The 22740-nt window shown below is 38.4% G+C and overlaps 2 protein-coding genes across 6 annotated transcripts in view; one reads left to right on the top strand and one right to left on the bottom strand.

Moving 5' to 3' along the window:
• Positions 1-15765, top strand: part of LOC134344389 (CKLF-like MARVEL transmembrane domain-containing protein 6) — a 73509-nt gene extending 57744 nt beyond the window's left edge. For all 4 annotated transcript variants that reach the window (XM_063044096.1, XM_063044098.1, XM_063044095.1 and 1 more), the window contains exons 4-5: positions 9591-9689; positions 11487-15765. In XM_063044096.1, coding sequence (XP_062900166.1) covers positions 9591-9689; positions 11487-11657 — 270 coding nt within the window. In that variant the 3' untranslated portion in view covers positions 11658-15765. The remainder of the gene's footprint in view (positions 1-9590; positions 9690-11486) is intronic.
• A 3159-nt stretch (positions 15766-18924) lies between these two features.
• Positions 18925-22740, bottom strand: part of cmtm7 (CKLF-like MARVEL transmembrane domain containing 7) — a 39125-nt gene continuing 35309 nt past the window's right edge. For both annotated transcript variants that reach the window (XM_063042368.1, XM_063042367.1), the window contains exons 4-5: positions 21160-21241; positions 18925-19460 (exon numbers count right to left, since the gene is read on the bottom strand). In XM_063042368.1, coding sequence (XP_062898438.1) covers positions 19447-19460; positions 21160-21241 — 96 coding nt within the window. In that variant the 3' untranslated portion in view covers positions 18925-19446. The remainder of the gene's footprint in view (positions 19461-21159; positions 21242-22740) is intronic.

The raw sequence follows: 22740 nt of genomic DNA on the forward strand, positions 1-22740 counted from the left end.
CCAATTGTTTGTTCAGTAATGTGTTTGTCAATTTCATTTCCCACTTGTGACTGGGCTGGAGTGGGTCCCCAGCCTTGTACAGACCTTCCTTTCTATTCGTTCTGTCCCTCTGCCCATTCGTTGCCATACACATGCTCTAAGCAGTTTTTCTTCAGTAATTCATCTTTGCTATCAATATTATTGAGGAGAAATATTGGCTTTGAGGGAAGATCCATATGATTGATTTTCATTTTTAATGGGGAGGTGGGTTGATCGGCCAGACACCCGAGCAATTACATTGTCGAGTTCGCTGCTCCAACAGTGATGGGACTCATCAGCTGCAATGATCAGACAGCTTACAGAGAGGAGTTTGAGGCCTAGTGCCAGGCAAATAACCTCTTTCTTAATGTCAAAAGACAAAGGAAGTGGTTATCGACTTCAGGAGAACCGGCACTAGTTTAACATTGCCGGCACATCAGTGGAAATTCCTGGGAGTGCACATCGGACACGACACAACCTCTAATGGTCTCAGAACACATCTTGCACAGTGAAGAAAGCACATCAATGCATCTGCTTTCTGAGGAGACCAAAGAGAGTTGGACTTTGTATATCTATACTCGTGCCACGCTACAAATGCGCAGTAGGGAGCATCCTAACAAGTTGTATTGCAGCTTAGTGTGGAATCTGCATTGCGGCAGACAGGAAGGCTCCACAGTGGGTAGTCAAAACTGCCCAGTGCTTCACTGACAGCAGCCTACCTGCCATCAGGGAAATTTACAGAAAGATGCCGGAAAAGGGCCAGTAACATCATGAACGATCCCACCAAAGAATTCACTTTCACCTTATGTTTTCTCTTGTGTTCTTGATATTTATTACTTATTTATTAGTGTTATTATTTTCTTTTTTCCCTCTTTTTGTATTGGCACAGTGTTGTATTTTGCACAATTGTTGTTTGTCCTGTTGGGTGTGGTCTTTCATCGATTCTGTGTTCGTTTTATTTACTGTGATTGCCAACAAGAAAATGTATCTCAGGGTGACATAAATTTACTTCGAACTTTGAACCTGTTCTCACAAATTGTTCCTCCCACTCCTGTAAGGGGGGGGAGAGATACATAGCGTCCATGACTCAAAAACAGTAACTTTCCCCAAGCAGTAAGGCTCGTGAGCACCTCCACCCACTAACTCCACCACTGCTTCATTATTTCCTGACAGTCACCTTATGTACAGACTGGTGTCACTTTATGGATATGCAATCAATCTTTTTGTATAAACTATCTAGTGTATTTAAAATGTATTGTGTTTTTAAAATTATTATTGTGTTCTTTAACTTTCATGGGGTTTTTTTGTGCTGCATCGGATCTGGAGTAACAATTACTTTGTCCTCCTTTTACAATTGTGCACAGGAAATGACATTAAACAATCTTGAATCTAGTGTGGTTAATGTCGTTTACTTGGACATAAGTCAAGTCTTTTAAAATGTCCCAAAAGATAAGCATCTATAAATTCCAGGATGATTTGGCAAAATGGGTATGAAAATAACTTGGCAGTAGAAGGCAGAAAGTGCTGGTTAAGGGGTTTTGAGGATTAAAGTTCCTGATAGTTAATTTCTTGAAGGTTATGGCTCAGGGACCCTTGCAATTTTCTATGAGTGAACTTGTGAGGTAAGATGACGTAAGAATTTGTGCCAGTATTAATAATGAGGATAGTCTGTAGGCTACAGGGTGATGTTGATGTAAACTGACCAGTGAAATACTGAATGAAGTTATCCTCTAAAACAGGAGGCAATGCACTTTGGAAAGACCAATAGAGCTAAGATTTAAACAATGAATGGTACGGCCTGTGAAGTACAAACTTATCCAAGGAGCCCTGAAGGCGGCAACACTCATGAGTAAGGTGGCTAAGGAAGCATACGGGATGTGTGTATTCTGCTGAGGCATTGAATTGCAAGACCAGGGAGTCCATGATACAACTATGATTTTAAAAAAAACTATAGAAAACTTTAGTAGGTCACTGAAGGCTAAGGGCTGAGTGCTAGAAAATGAGATTGGTGTTCATAGATATTTCATGGACATCATAGATTAAGATGAAGTAAAAGGTCTTTTTCTGTCTGTGACTCTGAAAACATTTAAAGCCACTCCATTCCGATTGCTACAATGTCAAATAGAAGTTGATAGTCAGCCTGTTACCATATTGTGCAGGTAGTCTGGTTACAAGGTGGGTATAGCACAGTGAACGTTGTAGCCATTGCTAAAGCTCTAAATTGATTGTATTTAGTATGAGTGGCAGGAGTTTGTTGCACTAGTGGTTTTGAAGTTGCTTTCATCTGAAATCGTTTTAAGGGCGTAACTTACAGAATGAACCACAAAAGGAGCTTGTGTAATTTCTGATAGCTATGTTTAACTTGCAAAACTGAAAGAGCAGAGGTTGTGCTGAATGTGACTTTTTTGTTGATCTCATAAAATAAAAACTTCCATAAGATGGTATCACAATATCATATAACAGAGGATATCTTTTGTTTACTTTTTAAAAAGACTTTGGTCTTTTAAAATCAAACATATTGGTTGTACAAGAGTAATAATGTACATGCATTGTTTTTAAAATGCGTAATGTAACCATGTGTAAACTTTAACTGATTATTGTAAAATGTATTAAGGAAGTTACAATGAAATTGAGGGGCATGAACAACTGTGATGACATAACTAATCACGTTATGAAAAATGTGTAGTTATTGGATAATCGAAGGGGGGTAGAAGCAGCTTCAGAATGGTTTTTGATTTTTACAAAAGTTAAACGTGGGACAGGGACGCAGTGGAGGTAAAGAATGTGAAAAGATCAAATTGAATTGCACCTGCAAAATAAAGAAGTGACTCAAACTTCACAAGACAAATGGCCTTTGAATGTGCTGTGCTATTTTATGGTTAAGTGCTGCCTCAGGGGGTTATGTTGAATGTTATTTGTTAGTGTTCCATATCTCGCATCACTAGAGCTGAGCTGTAAAGAAGCACTATATGTGGTGAGTTCTGGTTAATCAGGGCCACCTCTTATTTGGGACAACTCTTAAAGAACAAAACTAATTGAGAAAATAGCCAAGACTATGCCATAAGTTTGCCTTAATTTTTATTCATTGGAATGTTATTCATTTATCCCTTCTTTCAGAACTTTACACACTCATAGAACTCCCAGGCATGATGTCTGTCAGGCCAATCCAAGTTCAGGGCTTTGTTATTTTACCTGCAGAGGCATCCATGTTTCCTCATAACTAGGCTCCGGAATTGGCAGACTGAACAGTTGTGTTCCATTCTGTTCTACGTTAGTACATGTAGATTATGATAGGTGAAGGATTGAGTTAACTTAAGCAGATTCAGTCTATTAAGTTTCCCCATCAGTGTGCTGTTCTAAAATACCAACAGTGATGATATAATTGAATGGCAAGGGTTGCTGAAGTTTATTTGCCAGCATTTGTTTGGTGCAACTGTTATTTACTGTATACATGTAGATATGGATTATTTTGCTAATCAAAGAATGGAACTGAAATTTGTAGGACAAGTTGCCTTTTGTTTTGTGCGAAGATGAGCGACAGTCAAGATAAGTTGCTAATTTTACATAAAAGTAGCAGTTTCAACTTTGTGTAAATTTTGAACAATACAAAAAGGCTCTGACACTCATTTCAAGAGGACTATGATCAAATTTCACAATGTATGCCGGTGATAGGAAACCTGATTCTGATCATGCTATGTTTAAAAATCTAGATATTCCATTGCATTCATGCCCTGAAATTCCAACCATCCTCCTGATGTTCAAGGACAATACTTGCTTAAAAGATTCACTGTTTGAAGTTTATTTTCTGGAGCTATTGCTAATTCCTTGCAATTCTTCATAACATTTGCTGAAAGCTGCCAAATCTACTTTTATATGTAAAAAAAAATTGAAAGTAATTCTAAGTTCTCCTCCAACTGATACCTTCTCGGCTTACTGGCAACCTTTAATTTGTTTCAGAACTGAAGTACAGCAACATTTTACTCGCAGGATTTCCAAATGTTGAAAATACCACTCCCTAATATTTTTCCTTTACCCAGTAGTGTATTTTCTGTGGACATGAGAATTCCACTCCATTTGCACCATTGTAGATGAGCCTGTTTGCAATGTGCCTAGGATGATTCAGTACCATTCAGGCATTTATTTTCTGCAGTTAGTCATTGAACTACAATGGCTTCAAAATGAACCAGAGACAGTTTTCGTACTACATGAATTAATATTTATTTTCAAACTCCTAAGAGATTAGCCCGTTCTGACCAGCATGTAGATAATTATTCTCAATCAAGTTAGCGAGATATAACATATATTTTTTCAGGTTTCATTAGGATGGGTTGGAAGCAAATATTGGAAATAGTTCACAAGTCAGCTAACATTTTTGGAGAGTGAGAAAACATTTGGGTTGATGACTCTTCGTCAAAATTACTATCCACTTTGAATATTATCTCTGTTTCCCTCCACAGATGCTGTCTGTCCTGCTGAATGTTTCAAGTGTTTCATAACTTTATTTAATATTTCCAGCATCTGCAGTATTTTGCCTTTAAATTATTTACCCTGACTCTGTCCAAACTAGTGATGGGCCAGTTGATAATTTTACAGCTCGTTAGGGAATATCACTACAGATGGATCACATTGACAGTGAGGGTGAGGAAGGCAGTGAGAGGGAGGAGTAAGACAGGCTGCTAAGTGATGGGTGCAACTGGGTGGGTAGGGCTAATGGTGAGATGCAGCCAGTTTGGGGTGATGGATGCGGTAGTGCTGAGATAAGTTGATAGCCAATAGGTGGGAACCTAAACTGAAAAAGAACAACAAAACATATTAGCAAATTAGAAGCAGATGGTGAAGTGGAGGGGGAAAGGTAGCGAAAGTGGCTGGTAGGCAGTGGGTGGAGTGACGATGAGCACATGGAACCAGTGAGGGGTGGAACTATAGGGAAGTTCAACAAAGGGTGCCAATTTGGGTTTTCTGCTGTTTGTAGAGCTAACGCGATGTGCACGAACTGAAGGACTTGAAATTTGTAGGGGTTTTTTTCAGTGAAGTTTCTGGTTCTGAAAAAACTGCAGCAGTAAGTGCACCTGTTCATTTGAACATGTGGGTTACTAGCAGAATGAACAAAGAGGAACTGTGTATTGATCTGGTCACTTTTTATAACATTTAATTCCTGAGGGGTAATGTCCTGTATCTTTACCCTCCACTACCACAGGGTTTTTTAAAAAATCTTTCTTTGTGACTGGATGCTACTATTTGCATTAGCAGTAACCAACTTCATTGAACTGTGATCCCCAACAACAGAATGGCATTTTAAATTCATTTAATTTGCCCTTTATAAGTCAGGAATAATCAGAAATCTAATGATCCGAATCTTTCCGTTTGTAGTAAGTTGAATAGTTCCTTTTCATACTGAAATCATTATGAAATAATCATGTTCATTTAATTCATCCAGATGCTGCATTGTTTTGATTTCTTTGATGCTTTTTCTACTGCTCAAAGTAAATTGATAATGCAGTTCCTCCTTGACTGTATGTGCTAATTCTAATTTAGAAAAAAATAGTCTCACAGTCAGTTGCAGAAATAGTAGTCGTTATGATTCAGTGTCATGGTCTGCTGGACCTTGGCAAGATTTGTAATTTATGAAAGCCGGGTTTGGAGGATTCATTTTCAGTTCTAAGATGTAAAATGCTTTCATCTTCTTCCCATATCCTTCTCCTGCTTGTTTCCTCAACCAGTTAAAATATTCATTGGATTTGTTAAGCTGAGTGGTTGGTTGCTGATTGCTAGAAATTCTGAAAGTCTACAGTCTTTAGCATTTTCTCTTATATTATTTGGGAAAGGAGCCGACAGCTTATTTCTTTATAACAAATAATGCCAGAAGAAAATATGAAACAATTTTTGAAGATTCTTCTTGAGGAAGAAAAAATTAAAAATTCATTTGGCCACGGAGTGAACTTGCTTTTATTATCCTTGCCAAAAAGATAAACTTGTGCCTTTTTTTGGTTTAAGGTGCAATATTGAATATGCAATGGTTCACCTGTAATGCAGGTTAAAGGATTTGAGGGATTGAATAAAATGGGAATGAGCAGAATCTAATTGGTGAACAGGTGGTTACTGTATACAACCACTTCAGAAATAATCCATTAAACTTTGTGGAATATCTTAAGGTGGAAAGATCTAAAAGTAAGAAATGGAAAATGATAAATCATTTGCTTCCAAGAAGATTCAATCTGAATATTTGGTGTAGATGACATCAATATGTCCAATGGCCAACAGAAGCATTAAAAGCCTCAGGCACTGATGGCGTCCACCCAAAAAATTATTTAAACCCCTTGTATGAACAAGACAACCTACTAGCTGTTTTGGGGTCCCTTTACCAAGCAAAAACTCAGGAGCCAGTCTTGCAATGCTTGAGATTCTTTTATGATGTAAATTGGAGCTGTTTGCTTTTTCATAGTTAAATTCCTGAAGAGCCAGGATAAACTGGAGTGCTCATCCCTTAATCCTTGCATGTTGCCAATTCACCACCTAATTTTGGGCTAACTCTGGAAAGAGAAAACTAACTGGAGTAACTTGCTGAACTAATACTGATGAAGCATGAAATCGGCTTCCAGTTTCCCAGTGAGGCTACTCTAGGTCTGGAAAACAGGAGCTTTTGTGGGTTGTAATATCCAGAATTTACAAAGGTGGATTTGAAGGGGAAATGGAATATTTGGTTGATGCAGATGACAGAGGCATTTGATTGAAGTAAATTTCTCTTCATTTGGGTCAGGATGTCAGATATGTACTTTGGTATAGAAATTCTGCAAACCTTCCAACTCTCACCTTAAAGCTATGCCTTGTAGGATAACTGCACCCTTTGAAAGAGACTCTGTTAATGGAGATAGAACTATGTTGACATACATGTGAAAAAAGACTACCAGAGTATTTTTAAATGATTTTGTGAAGCACCAAAGTGTTGGTCAGAAATAGGAGGAGTTCTGGGGAAACCAGTACGTTCTTGTAATTAATGTGTGGGTGGAAAATCTGAATAATTTGCTTTGAAATGTTACAAAATAGCTCTGCGTCAGTTACACAAAATATTTTTCATAGTTCCATCAATTTTAAATGGACAAACTTAATTGTTCAGACAAAAGGCGATTAAAGGAATCTGTCTCCAACATGTCCCCTGACAGTACGTTCCAGACAGCTACTATTCCATTTAAAAAAAATTAATTGTCTCAAACTTTCCCCTTTTCACCTTAAATCTATGTCCTGTAAGATAACTGTGCCCTATGAAAGTGACTGATTCTCCTCCCTATATATGCATCTCATTGTTTTACATATTTGTGTTACATTTGCCCTGCAACCTCCAGGGGAAACAGTCGAAATCCCTCTAACTTATCCACATGAATAATGCTCTCTAATCCAGGCAACATCCCTGTGAAGCTCTTCTGCATTCTTTCTAAAGTCTCACACCCTTCCTGCAATGTGTGATCAGAACTGCATTCAATATCCCAAATACAACCTAACTAAAGAACTTCATACAGTTGCAACATAACTTTCTGGCTTTTATACTCAACACCCCAACCAATGTAGACCAATGCATATTGCTGCCTTTGCCTTCTTTTTGACCTGATTTGCCACTTTCAGTGAGATATGGACTTGCACCCAAGTTCCCTCAGCATTTCATGCTCCTAAAGGTCCTGCCATTTACTTGTGCATTTGTCCTCCTAAAATGTAGTATGTCACATATCTGGATTAAACTTTAAATTCTATCTGTCATTTCTGTACCCATATTTCCAGCTGGACTATGTCTTGCTCAATCTTTTGACTACCTTTCTCACGATCAACAACTCCACCAATGTTTGTCATCTGTGGACTTGTTTGGAATATGACGTAGGAAAGTGCACTCTGGTGGGAGGAGTAAACGCACAGACTATTTTCTAAGTGGGAAGAAAATTCAGAAGTCAGAGATACAAAGGGACTTTGGAGTCCTTGTGCAGGATTCCTTAAAGAGTAACTTGCAGGTTGGGTTGATGGTGAGGAAAGCAAATGTAATGTTACCATTTACTTTGAGAGGACTAGAATACAAAAGCAAAGATGTCATTCAGAAGCACTATAAGGGATTGGTCAGACCACACAGAGTACTGTGAGCAGTTTTGGGCTCTTATCTAAGATAAGATGTGATGTCATTGGAGAGGGTCCAGAGGATGTTCACAGGAATGATCTTGGGAATGAAAATCTTACATATAAGACCATAAGATATCGGAGCAGAGTTACTCTGATATATCAAGTCTGCTCCACCATTTCATCATGACTGATCCATTTTCCCTCTCAGCCCCAATCTCCTGCCTTCTCCCCGTATCCCTTCATGCCCTGACCAGTCAAGAATCTATTTACTTCTGTATTAAGTATACCCAATGTCTTGACTTCCACGGCGGTCTGTGTCAACAATTCACCTCACTCTAGTTAAAGAAATTCCTCCTCACCTCTGTTCTAAAAGGTCACCCCTCTGTTCTGAGGCTGTGTCCTCTGATTTTAGACCCCCCCCCCCATCATAGGAAACATCCTTTCCACATCCACTCTATAGAGGTGTTTCAACATTGGATAGGTTTCAGTGAGGTCACCCCTCATTCTTCTGAATTCCAGTGAGTTCAGGCCCAGAGCCATCAAACACTCTTCATATGACAAACTTTTCAATCCCGGAATCATTTTCGTGAACCTCCTTTGAACCTCTCCAATGTCAGCAAGTCCTCTCTTTGGGCCCAAAACTGCTCACAGTTCTCCGAATGAAACCTCACCAATGCTATATTAAGCCTCAACATTATGAAGGGCATTTGATATTCTGGCCCTGTACTCACTGGAGTTTTAAAAGAATAAGGGGGGGGGATCTCATTGAAACCCCTACCAAATATTGAAAGGCCTCTATAGAGTGGATGTGTCCTGTAGTGAGGGAGTTTACAACCAGAGGGCACAGACTCAGAATAAAGGGACATTCCTTTAGAACAGAGATGAAGATTTTCTTTGGCAGAGGGTGGTAAATCTGTGGAGTTTATTGCTACAGAAGATGATGGAGGCATTGGGTTGGATGTTGATAAGTTCTTGATTAGTAAGGGCATCAAAGGTTACAGGAAGAAGGCAGAAGAATGGGTTCGAAAAGGATACTAAATCAGCCATGATGAAATGGTGGAGCTGACTCAATGGGCCAAATAGCCTAATTCTGTTCCTATGTCTTATGGTCTTAATTGACCCACTTTGACTTTTGTCCAAATCATTTACATATTAAAAACAACAGAACTCCAGTCAGAATGACATCTTTCCATCACTTCCGTCTGTGTTTTTGTGGCTAAGCTAATTTTGAATCCTGTCTACCAAGTCTCTGTGGATCCCATGTGCCTTAATCTTCTAGATGAGCCTACCATGAGGGACCTAACTGAAAGCATTAGTTAAGTCCATACTGCGTCCACTACCCGATAGTTGTCAGTCATCTTTAATAGTCTTGTCTAATTCCTTGATTTTTCTAAAGCTTTTGCACAGCCTCATTTTGATAAAACACTGACTGATTAAGGAATTGGAACTCACTTGGTATAATTTTTCCTCAACAGGACTTGTATTATACTGCTGCGATAGCGCTGTTTTTCGTGATTGCCTCAATTGTGTTTGCAGCCAGGAATGGAGGATCTGATGTGGAGAAAGCTGCTGTGGTAAGATTTATTTTTTGCCATTTTTTTAAATCCTCCTTATGCTGTCATGTAAGTAATTGAATTGTAATCAAGAAGCAATTCCAGGAGCTTTGGAAGCCCCCTAAGTGATTTAGTTTCTGTATCAGCTCTTTGGGTAACAAGCTTCCTCCCAGGAGGTTGTTGGTCCAAGACCCACTCCAGATTCTTGAGCACAAAAATCTAGGTGTTACTTATCTTTCATGCTAGTCATTAAAAGATGGTAGTTTATCCCCTCAAATAGTTCTGTCTTAAACAATTAATAAGTTTTGGTTTGTTTCCTAGCCAAAGCCTTTTTCTTAATTGACGTAACAAAACCAAATGAGTTGCCTGTTATTTACTATATGCAACTTGGCTGTACTGTTTCCTGCTGTATGAAAATTATTTCTTGAAGTATGGTTTACAGACATTGGAGGCTGTGAAAATCATTTAATTTTGATATCTACCTAGCCAGGAGCATTGGCAGAGGCTGATTTCCTAAATTACTATCAGCTAGGCTAAGCTTAAGAAACAAACTGTGTCTTGCCCTGCAATTCAGTTTCCTAGGGTAGAGTGTGGTCTCGTTCATCATGTGCCATGTCATATGACATGGGCAATCAGGGTCTTTCCATGACCGTGATTACTCTTAGCACATTTTTCTACAGAAGTGGTTTGCTATTGCTGCCTTATGGGCACTGTCTTTATGAGATGGGTGACCCCAGCCATTAACAGTACTCTTCAGAGATTGTGTGCCTGGTCACATAGTCAGGATTTGTCATATGTACAGGCTGCTCATACGACCATCCACCACCTGCTCCCATGGCTTCATATAACCCTGACCAGGGGGCTAAGCAGGTACTACGCATTGCCGAAGAATGACCAGCAGGCTAGTGGAGGGATGGAGCACCTTACATCTCCTTTGGTAGAGACGTGTCTCCACCCTGCCTCTCTCTCTTCCCCCCCCCCCCCACCCGCACCCAGAACTTGGTCTAGACCTTGTATTTGGCCAAGCCAGCCAAACCAAAAGTTCAGCCTTACATTGTGATTGGTGTCTGTCCCTCCTCCGAGCAATCAGGCCAAGTTGCTTGCAGTGTTCATACCTCCACAGGTATCTCACTGAGCCAGTGAGAAGGTAAGATTTGAGAGCAACACACAGAAAATGCTGGAGGCAGAGACTGAAGGGTCTCAGTCCAACACATCAACTATTTATTCCTGTTTATGCATGCTGCCTGATCTGCATAGTTCCTCCAGCATTTTGAGCGTCTTCCTCTGGATTTTCAGCATCTGCAGAACCTCTTGTGTTTGGGTAAGGTTTGAGCTACCCGTGCCAAGGAGGCAAGCCTCAGTTGAGTCCTGTACCAAGCTATTTGTTAGATCTGTTTTGATGAAGAAATAATGTAAACTAGCTTGAACTGAACATGCTGAGAAATATAAAGTGTCAGTATTGTATAGATGCAGTTGGAGCAAATGTTATTAGAGGAGAGAATTTTGAAAAATGGTTAGAAATTGAAATGAATGTTCAAAATCATCAGAGGATATGGGGAATAGTTTTTTTGACTCAACAAATGGCAATGATTCTGGAGTTCACTTACTGAATGAGTGCTGATGTAATCAGATTTAATTTTGCTTTCAAAAGTGAATAGATACTTGAGGGAGAGAAGAACATTGCAGTATGTTAAGGAAAGAGCTGAGGAATTGTTTTTTGTAGAGAGCTGGCTCTAACGTTTTGAGGATATTTTCCAACTGATTATTTGTCTAGTTTATGGCTTCATGAGAACAGCTTTGTTTGCGTTTACTTTTCAGGCATTTGGATTCCTGGCTTCTTTTGCCTTCATAGTGGATGTTGTGCTGTATTTGATAGAAGAGAAATGGTCCACCAGCAGAAAAGAAACGGGACCAACTGATACAACAAAAAGAAGCTCTGAAAATGTCAAAGGAGAGACAGAGCCATTGAATGAGCCTGCAACTGTCTGAGCTACAGAGGCAAACCTCGGTTTTTTAAAATAAATAACTTACCTGTTTTGTATGTGTGTGTATTTTAAATACTTGGACTTGATCCACAAAAATAAACTGTTCAAAGATCTCTTATCTTCTTTGGCCTAAATGTCAGGTGTTTCATTTTCTAGTTGTGAGTCGAACTCATGAGACAAAGTGCTGTCTCTCATTTAAGCACATTTCCTTCATGTATATAATTAATAGGCTGCAGTGTAGGCAGATGGGATGAGATTAATGAACTTGGTAATCTGTGGTAATGTTGGTGTTTCTTGGTCTGAAGCTTTTCCCTATTATGAAGAATTTACATTTTGTTTATGGAAACTTGGATTTAAATGACATCATAACTTGCTTATTGTGCCTTTAATTGTTTAAATCAATCTTGTTATATTAAAAATAATCTTGTTTATAATTGTTTAAAGCAAAATGGCAACACAAGTACACTAATTTTCACTGAATTCTTTACATAATTTACTCAAATTGCTTGAACAATATTTAAGTACCTGCTTTATCTTGTATTCAGTTGAAGTCTACGACTGGACAACTGAAATATTTCTGATAATTTATGTGATTCTTAAAGGACTGCAGCAATATGAAGAAAAAAAGGTCTGGGATTTTATTATTCCAGGATAGTTTGTCCACTGCATTACCAGTACAAGAAACTTTGTCCTTATTAAATATCACCATTGAAAGCTCTTTAATAGTCAAACATTTGTTTCTAATTAGCCAACTAGAGCAGTGCTATATCAATTGAGATTGTTCCTGCAAATGAATTGGTTATATTAGTATAATTTTTTTGAGAATACTAGCCAGTCTGATTTTTAACATGAAGCTTTTAAGTACCATCATTACGTTACAGTGCTGTGCAAACACTTTCCACATAGCTGAAAATGCATGGAAAATCTTCAAAGAAAAAATTATTGGTGGTTGAACACTAGTTTTTATGAAGTAAGTTAAGGCAATTTTAGGTTGTCTTTATTAACGAGCCACCACCTTTAGGTGCATTGCAGCTTATTTGTATATGAATTTGTTATTATGTCCTCCTAGGCTGATCTGCAGAGGATTCAGATTGAACATGTATCACTCTTCAAATTTAAAATATTTACTCATTTATTATTGAAAGCTTATGGGTGACCAGGTAGCCTGTCACTAACCTATATAGAGAACGTAGTTGGGAAAACTAGAACATACTGCTTTTATCAATTTTTAAAATTTGTATGTTTTAAGATGTGCTTAATAGCATCAATTTAGCACGTGTCAGTATGTTCTTCAAACTTAATAGAAAATGTGCTATTAATCAGAAATGAAGTTAAATGATGAATGCTTTTAGTACTATGTTTTAATCAAGGTAGACATTTACAAACTATTTACAGAAAAATGTTTATAAACTGATATGAAGATCAAGTCTTTACTAAGTGTGTTTTTTAATTAATGCTGTAGACTTGCAAAACTCCAGGCAGTTACTGGTAATAAATATGTGGTTCTCTGTATTTCTGATTATTACATGATATCTACCAAAATTTGTCTTTTTTTTTCTCTATAGTAACCTGTTATCAGCTGTGCAAAAATAATTACTTACCTAGGCATTTTTTTGCTACTTTGCAAAATGAACTTGGTCCTTTTCACTATTTAAATCTCCACAATAAAGCTCTCTGACTATATAATTACCTTAAATCTTGCAGGGTAATAAAATGAAATTTGTTAAATTTATTTCTGTTCTACTCTCTTGATATTGAGTTTGACCATCTATCAACCATTCAGAGTAGGTTGTAAAGAAAAGCAATATGAGTGCCTCCTTGGTATGTGCCTGTCCACCTGTCTTTTAAACCAAGGGTAGAATAAAAAAAACCTGCATTTTTACATTGAATGTAAAAAGAATCTGAAGAAACATGAGTATTCAGTAAGATTAAAAATGTTTAGCATTTTCATGAATATGGCAGCAGCGAATTTCTAGTGGGGTGGGGCTTTCTTTGTCTTTAGGAAAGTGCATGTTCTAAAATCTGAGTGTCTGAGAAATATTTGATTAATTTTCAGCACTATGGTGCGGCAGTTACTGCTTCTGCTTCACAGTTCAAGGGACCAAGGCTTGAGCTTTACATAAAGTGCTGTGTGTATAGAGTTTGTGCATTCTCTCTGAACATATGGATTTCCTCTGAGAGCTTCCTTCACTTTCCACATTGCAAAGATGAATTGCCTTGTTTAATTTACAGGCTTCAGTAAACTACCCCTTAATGTAGCTTAATGGCAAAGGGAGTTGGTGTGAGAGATGTGATGCAGAGGTATAAGGAAATAAAGAAATGGACAATGAGGCTTGTGGTTTTTTTCCTCCAGCAGTCAGCACAGAAAATTGACTTCCTTTCTACTGTAGATGTAAATGTGTCTGTGGCTGAACACTTGTTAGTCATGTTGAGCAAAGAGACGTTGATCTTTTAGACCACCACCTTTGAGAGTCTGATTACACTTGCAGAAAAATTAAGAATATTAATGTTAGTCTAGCCGCCCCATTTGCAAATTGATACATGTCAAGTTCCAGGTGGAAGGGACAAATTATGTCTAAGTGAGATCTAGCACGCTTTTATCAATTTGTATTAAAATATTTTATGCTGATGTGAGAAAGATAAACATGTATTTCTGTCAATGTAAAGAGTGACTAACAGTGGATGTAGATTGTACTGATTTGGAGCATGACCACAATGTCCAACAGTATTGAAAGACTGTATAAAGACTCTCTGATCTTTAGCAGATACATTTCTATTTAGTACCACTCTGGCTACATTCAAATAATTTTTTATTCAAGGGCTGTGTGGTTTGCTAAACATGTGCTCAAACAGATCCCGGAGTCTTTTCTGCTTGTTGATTTTTAGCTATCTCCCTGAAACACACAAAATTATGGATTTACAACTTTCCTTGCTTGTGTACCTGCTCCCCTAGACTGTGACATCCTCTTGGAAAGGGGTCTTAGATCAGCTGGAATTTTTTCCCCCTCTGTTGAAGTCGAGTACAAATTGTCTCCGATCTGACTATTCAGGCCTTCAATGCAAAGAGTTGGAGAGAAACTGTGACAACAGGGAAAAGTGTAAGACCAACCTGTCTTTGGCTTCAGGGTGAATGTGAGTTAAAACGCTGCTGTGTTGTGGCTAGTAAAAACAAGATATAGTTATTCCATGCAGACAGTCAATAAGGTAATGCTGTAACTAATGATTGGACTACTCCATGGCTGTAGTTCTTTTGAATCAGTGTTTCTTCCACCTTCAAGTTTGGGTTAAAATTGGTATTGGCTCATAACATTGGGAGCTCAGCAGGTAAATAGGAAAAAGAATTTAATTTTAATGGAGAATGATTGCAAGACATGTTTAATTTTAATGCCTTTTATATAATTGATTAACTTTGCTTAATAGCAATTGTTTCACCCACGTCTGGACAACTGATGTCAGGATATTGATTACATAATTGGATATTTGGATTGTATGTAAAGAGCTGTTGAGACAGTAATTGTCCAAGTAACATTTACTAACTTTTTTGAGGCAATTGTTCTTTACTAAAATTATTTGCTTGTGCATCAAATAAGATGTAAATAATATTTCAATAAGGTAGAAAGAAATCTACAGCAGTGAGTCATCTTAATTCTACAAATATTCTCCTATTTACTTTGACATTGCAGTGTATTAACAGATTAATTGATTGATATAGGTTCTACTCCAGTTTATAATTGTTAACAATTAGATCTAAGTGTCAATATATTTAGTTGCTCACTTTATAGTGAAACTGGTTAAAATCACACTACTTCAGTATGCTCTTTATAGGACTAAGAAATCTGTAATAGTGAAACAGTGTATTTAGATGTTTATTTCTGCACATTCTCCACTGCCTTTATTGTAAAATATAAATGGCCAGAATGCGAAATGTCTTAACTGAACCCAAAACACTGCTCTTTGGTATTGACAGGTGCAAGGTTATTGGGTCCACGTAAATTCCAATGAGTCATATGTGATTTTTAAAATAAATTTGTATTTTGACTATAGTCATATGTATTTTTATTTCACTTGTTTATTTGTACTTCTGTAATTGAAATAAATTAAACTGTGTGAAATTGCACTACTTTTTGTTGTTATGTCACAGGGTAACAAGGCAGGTGGGAATAATTAGATAGCCTGTGCAAAGAGCCAACTCTGACTTTCTCTCTGAAGTATGTACAGAAATTAGGTGTAGGGAATATAGTCATTTCTTGGAGGATGCTTTGCAAAAGCAACAGGACAGTAGCTTTCATCCGCAAGCAGAACTGCTATTTACCGCGAGTGTTAAGACTGCAGAGTGAAGCAGTCCAGCCTGAGTAGAGACTGTGTGTGAGGCCATAAAACCCCATTGGATTCAATGGTCAGAAATGTCGCAAAGACAGGGCAGAGATTCTAAAGGTAACCAAGAAATTCAGTGCCTGAACAGCAGAAAGTAGATAATTTGAGATGACAAAAACCATTAATAAAATTAATCATGTGATATTAGAGAGCAGCAAAATGAAAGTAAATTAGCTGAGGGATAAATATTGAGTGGAGTGAACCAAATATTTCCCTACACTTCCCTTCGTGTTGTGAAGGGGCCAGTTACTGCTGTTCCAGAACCTTTTTCATTTCTGATTGGCAATTTCCGGTGCTTCTGTTGGAGATACAACATTTAACCTTTTTGCATACAACAGTACAACACAAGAATTGGCCCTTCAGCCCAATATGTTTGTACTGATCATGATGCCAATCTAATCCAAGAAAACACATGGTCCATATTCCTCTAGTATACATTTCCAACAAAATAGGAAAAAGACTGATATATGCCTCTCAATTTCATACATTTCCAAGTCTCCTCCTCAGCCTTTAACAATGCAAGTTTGGCAAACTTTACAGCCAGTACTCTCAAATCCAGGCGACATTCTGACGAGCCTCTTCTGCATCACCTCCAGTGTTTCCACATCTTTCCTGTAGTGTGACCAGAACTGCACATAATACTCCAAATGTGGGCCAGCAAAAGTTTTAAGCTGAAACTGACTTGCTAACTCTGTACTGTCCTAATGAAGGAAGATAAACTATATGTCACCTTTACCACCTTGTCCACTTGTGTGGCCGCTTTGAGGAAGCTATGGACTTATACTTGAGTATCCTGCCGCATCGGCGTTCCGAAGGCTCCTGCCACTTCTGATTGATTGTTCTGTACCCCAAATTCTCTTCTGGGCAAAATAAAACATATGTGTTTTTATGGTGAGAGATTGAGGTGTTAGTATTTTAAAGCATCACTTTATACGTCCTAATTAGGACAGAAAACAATGTTGAATTTTAATGCACTGGAATTTGAGTGCAAGAGTATAGATGTCAATTGTACATGGCCCCGGTGAGCCTGGATCTGAAATGTTATGCACGGTTCTGGAATCTATCGGTCCCTGCTGTTCCTTTGGATTCATCAAGTGCGTGGAGAGGGAGATCCTTCTTCATGGGCAACAAGCTTGCTCTCCATATCGTACTGCCTTGGCTTGTGTCATCATGTAGACAGCTAGGAGGCAATATCCATGTTCAACCCTGACCCAAGGTGGGCCTCAAATTGAGAAAAACAGTATTGCAAAGTGAAAGTTGAGCCAAAGTTCACATTTCTGGAATGGTGTATTGATTGAATGAGGAGAAATTGAGCAGATAGGGTCTATTCTGTACAGTTCAGAGCATATGCTGTTTGCAGCAAAACATTTTTTTTAAACTAGGTGGCTTGGCACAGTAGATGGGAGGCTGATTTTCTTGGCTGGAGTGCAAACCATAAAATCAGGTTGGTCATTCAGCACTGAAAAACTCCTACAGCTAGAAAATCTTTGGAGATGTCAACCCAAAAAGGATATGGAATCATAGACAGCAGCTACCTTGATGCCCTTAAAAACAAAAACAATTACAAATGTCAAATTTATATGAAACTGACACTATCTGGCATGTTGTAATAGTGATTTATACATTAAAAACTAGAAGGATGAGCATAAGCTCACAGAAGCTGCACTTTCCTGAGCATTGAATTTTTTGTTTGGTTTTCTTGCCAGGCTGGCCAGGGGTATCAGACCAGACTTAGAGGGGAGCAGCCACTGGTTCAAATCCAGCCAGTTCTTTGCACGCTTTCCATCTTGTGCTGGGTTTGACCATCCAGCTAGCAACCCAGCCTTGTAAAAAAAAAGGCGAACATGCTAAAGCCATGGCAAAGTTGCCACCCAATGCACCACATGGTGCAGAGAGGAGTAACATAATATTTCACTTGCCAGATGCCACATACCATACCCAGTATTTCCAGAATGGGCAGTGCTTTCCCTTCATATTGACTTGTTCCTTTTCAGTCAGGAAGACAGTTTTATAGTTGTGTTCCCTGGGATTAGTTATCAGACCAATGCTAGTTTTGGTGTTAAACCTTGTGACACATTTTTTAAAAATTTTCAGGTGACACAAAATTGAGGTATTTAATACATAATCCAAATAGCAGCAGATTTGAGGAGACAGAGGTGGTGAAAGGTGCAGAAATATTTGAATAGTGAATTTAAGGGCCAAGAGATGCACTTTAGTAGAAACAGGGATGTGGCAATGTAGTTTGATTTGAAAGAAAGAACTGGACTACACACATCTACAGCTATACTTGTATCTTTGATGTGACAATACAATTTGAGAAGGCTATTAATAAAAGCAATGAATTTAACAGGCTTTTTAAGACCATAAGACAGGTTCCATTTTATGTCACATTACCAGTTTCTGTATTATCTTTAAACTGAAAATTAACCATTCACCAGCACAAGAGGAAAACATAATATTGTGTACACATTGCTACTGACTGCTAAGGAGCTATGGAGTATAGTTAAGATCCCATTATCATAGCCTCATCACTTCCACCTATCTCTCCCTCACCAGACTCCATCTGCACCCTACCTGGACCCACCTATTGCCCACCCCTCACCTCTTTACATTGGCCATCTCCCCTCTACTCCTTTAGTGTAGATTACAATTCACAACCTAAAAACACTGACAATCCATTTCCTCCCACAGATACTCCTGACCTGCCGAGTTCCTCCAGCAACGTTTTTACATCCAGATTCCAGCATCCGTATTCTTGTCTCGTCATATCTTGCATCTGTATTTTAGTTTTGTTGTTTGTATCGGCTTGCAAATATTTTGGCATCTTTTTTCAGTATAAAATCAACCAGTGATGAGGAAGAGCTTGAAAAAGATGCAAATACAACAACATGTACACACCGGATTCATTTTATTTACAAAGCGAACCAATACTGATTTTTCCACACAATATGTCAGCATTCACAAAGATGTAGATACAGAAACTAGTCATTCAGACACATTTCCTGCCCCAAAACATCAAAAACTTTGCCAGCATGGCAAAAGTAAAAGGGTACAAAGAGGCGTTTTACTGGCACTTAGAGCAAGAACACTAAATGGTTGTAAGGATTGGTTGAGTTTTACATACTGTATAAGCAAATTGCACTTGGACTACAATGACTATGTGGTAATTCTATAGTAAACCAAAAGGAAGGCACTTATTTTTAAGCTGTTATACAAAATATTTTCATTCATGTTGTCTTTGATACAAACTAACTTCATTTATAAAATATAATATATTTAACTTAGACAAAAGACAATATTAAGTATAAAGCATGTTCTTGCAGAATTATTACAAAATGAATCTTCAGATCCAAAGTCAAGCACAATCGAGTGTCTGGACTGCACACTTCTGATAAAACTGCTTGCTGCCAACTTCTGAGTTATACATTAACAGCTGCAAAGAAACAAAAAATATAAATATAATTCTATTCAGAATTCAAATCTCTTATAGAATATCTATATATTTAAAAAAAACTAGAGTTTGGACTACCCTTCAAGAATTGCATTCAAACCAGAAAATCTTACACATTTGATAATTAATGGAGCTAAGATGACAGCCAACATTATCAAATGGACACTGATGCTGCTCCCAAATAGGCTGCATTGAGGTAAAAAGATTCCCCAAATTATACAAATGCAACATGATGTCCCAACTCCTTAGCATCTGAAGGCAAGAATATCAAATGTATTTTTCACTACCTTATTGCCACTCTGGGAGCAGGTGTCTCTGGATATCAAGCTCCTGGCTCCTTGCCATTTATATGTCTTTCAAGATTTTGACTTCCCAAGTTGCATTACCTCACATTTGTTTGGATTAAATTCCATCTGCCACCACTCCACTGAATTTTCCAGTTGATATACGTCCCACTGTAACCCTAGACAATCTTTGCTATGATTCCAGTGAATTCCTATTGTCTACCACCTACATTCTCAAAAGTCTTACAAACTAAGATCCCAGCAGCCCCATTGCTAGATCACATGTTACAGGTTTCCAGTTGAAAAACACCCACCATTACTACAATCATTAAGCTAACATACCTTGTATCTTTTGTGTCTTCACCTTCCTGGGCCAACCCAATATTCTCCCCCTATGCTCAATTAAATGTTTTCCTCCTGTCACCTCAATAATATTCAAACAAGGATAATTAATCCATCTTTTTAAGTCCTAAAATTCAGGTGTACAAATCTCTGCAATTGACAGCACGTGAAGTTTAGGCTCTGTGAAGTTATGTCAATGTAAACACATTAGCAAAACAGGTGCGTGAAATAATTGGTGTCAGAAAAAAATCCTCATTCAGGAAAATTGTGTTGTACCATAATAAATCAGGTTTCCAGTCTGCATCATCTGAAATGGAATTAGTTTACATTGAACTGAAGTGAAAAGAAGTATTCTATTCCCTAGCATTCAAACCCCTTACTTCAAACAATTTACCCAATCTTTTGTATAAATTTTCTATTTATTTGCATTTTCTTTTAAACTGAAAATTTTAAATGCATTGATACCTAGTTTGAAGAAAATATCTTACCTCTGATTTACAAAGCCCTGGCTACATGCCTAACCACAAGTAGGCAATAAGAACTGTTATAATTAAATCTCCAATCTCATTAATCCAATCACTTCCATGACAACTTTCCTTAATAGGATATTTTTGAATGCCTTGTCCATCCAAATTAGAAACATTTTGCAAATATTCCCACTGCATTATTGATAATTATTTACCACAGGGTTTAAAAGTCCATGCACAATAACATAAGAAATTCAGGGCAACACAAACGATAAGGCTGCCACTTGCATTACGTGTTCAAAGCAGTATTTCCATCCATGGAATGTCATCTAGTGCCGACAAGGAAAGGACATTCTATGGGTATTAAGTGAAGTTGGGAAATAAGCTAGTTAGTAACAGTCATCATGTTTAAGTCACCTGCCATAATGTGTTATCCAGGCTCTCATCTAATTACTCACCTGAATGAGACATTACCTTAGAAAACAAGTCCCCACACAATATGGTGAAATTAGAAGGTAGTGAAGATTGGGAGTACATGGGGGGTGGGGAGGAGCTTTTATGTTTTTTTGAATCTGAAAGCTTCCTTACGTGATGGTTGAGGACCACGCCACATCTTGTAGGCCTGCCAGGCACCAATGCCATACAGAATTGTTGATGCAAAGCCAAAGAACTACAAAACAGAACAAACGATAGGAGTAATTATTTTTAATCACGAATCTTCATCTTCCTAATCAAGTCCGCAGTGAATTGATTGAACTCAAAACAGATGCTTGTTAGGGGCCAGATCATTGCTCTCAGTCCCAAACAAAGCAGAAAGTAATTCAGCTTCCTCCCTCCCCACTGCCCCCCCACCCCCAACTACTACCCGACAACCTTTCAAAAATGGAAGCAGCGTATTCTGTATCAAGACAGAAGAGTGCAGATGCTGAACCTTAAGCAAAAATGAATCCTGGAAAAAACTCAACAGGTCAAGCAGCATCTGTGGAGGCAAAAGTTGTAAGCTGACATACTGAGTCAAGATCCTGCTTCAGGACTGACAGGGAACAGCATATAGTAGTACATGGGGTAGTGTGAAATGGTAATAGGTGGATGGGACAGGGATGATAGGCAGGAGGAATCAAGGGAGGGTTCAGGTACTACACATCCTTCAGTTGCAAGGGAGAGTGGCAGGTTACGGGAAGAGGGAAGATGGATGGTTGGATGTGGAGGCTGGCATGGTGAGAAGCAAGGACCAATTGAACTCTGCTGCCATCCTGCTTGGGGAGAGGGTTGTGCAAAGCAGACCAATGGGAAACGTGAGAACTTCATCAACTGTGGCAGAGGGGAAGCCTCATTTCCCAAACAGGACATTCTAGAAGTTGTGGAATAGGAAAGGTACATCTTGAGTAGAGAGAGAGAAAAAGGGGGTGGCATTCCACTTACCATCATTTCGAAACATAAACTACCCTTCCAGGTGAGGCAGAGTTTAATCTGCTCCTCTTCCAACCTGATCTATTGCATTCAATGCTCACAGTATGGCCTTCTCGACAATGCAAAGGTCAAGGATACACTAGGTGATTATTTTGCACAGCAGTTAAGCTGTCTCCACAACAACCATTTGAGCTCCCAGTTGATGTGATTTTAATTCTCCTTCCCACTCCCACACCAACTTTTGTCTTTAGCTTTCTCTATTGCCAAGTAGCCAAACGTAAACTGGAAGAATATCTTGATTCCACTTGGGCAGCTTACATATTAATAGTATTACAGTTAATAGTTTCAAATTTAAAGTAACTCGCACCCCTGGTACTTTGCTCAGATATACATTCACATGTCTACCTACAAACAAGAGACAATCTGCAGGTGCTGGAAATGAGAGAGAGAGCACATGAGAGAGAGAGACCCCCCCATGAAGGAACTCAGTAGGCCAGGCAGCATCTATGGAAAAGAGCTTTCTTCACTTCGTTTATTTCTTACATCCCCTCCTCCTATCGTGTGTCCTCGGCCGAGTATCCCCCTCCCCATCACTTACCAGCCTCCCTCAATACCCGTAATTTCCCCACACATTGTTTTATCTACTCACTATCCCCTCAAAGCAGGTTCCATCTATCAACCACCTCATCCCTACCTACCACTACATTCTGCTATATAATGGCAAATATTCCTGTTCCATCTCAATCCTGATGCAGGGTC

The sequence above is a fragment of the Mobula hypostoma genome, chromosome 3 (genome assembly GCF_963921235.1).
Source record: "Mobula hypostoma chromosome 3, sMobHyp1.1, whole genome shotgun sequence".
Taxonomy (NCBI): domain Eukaryota; kingdom Metazoa; phylum Chordata; class Chondrichthyes; order Myliobatiformes; family Myliobatidae; genus Mobula; species Mobula hypostoma.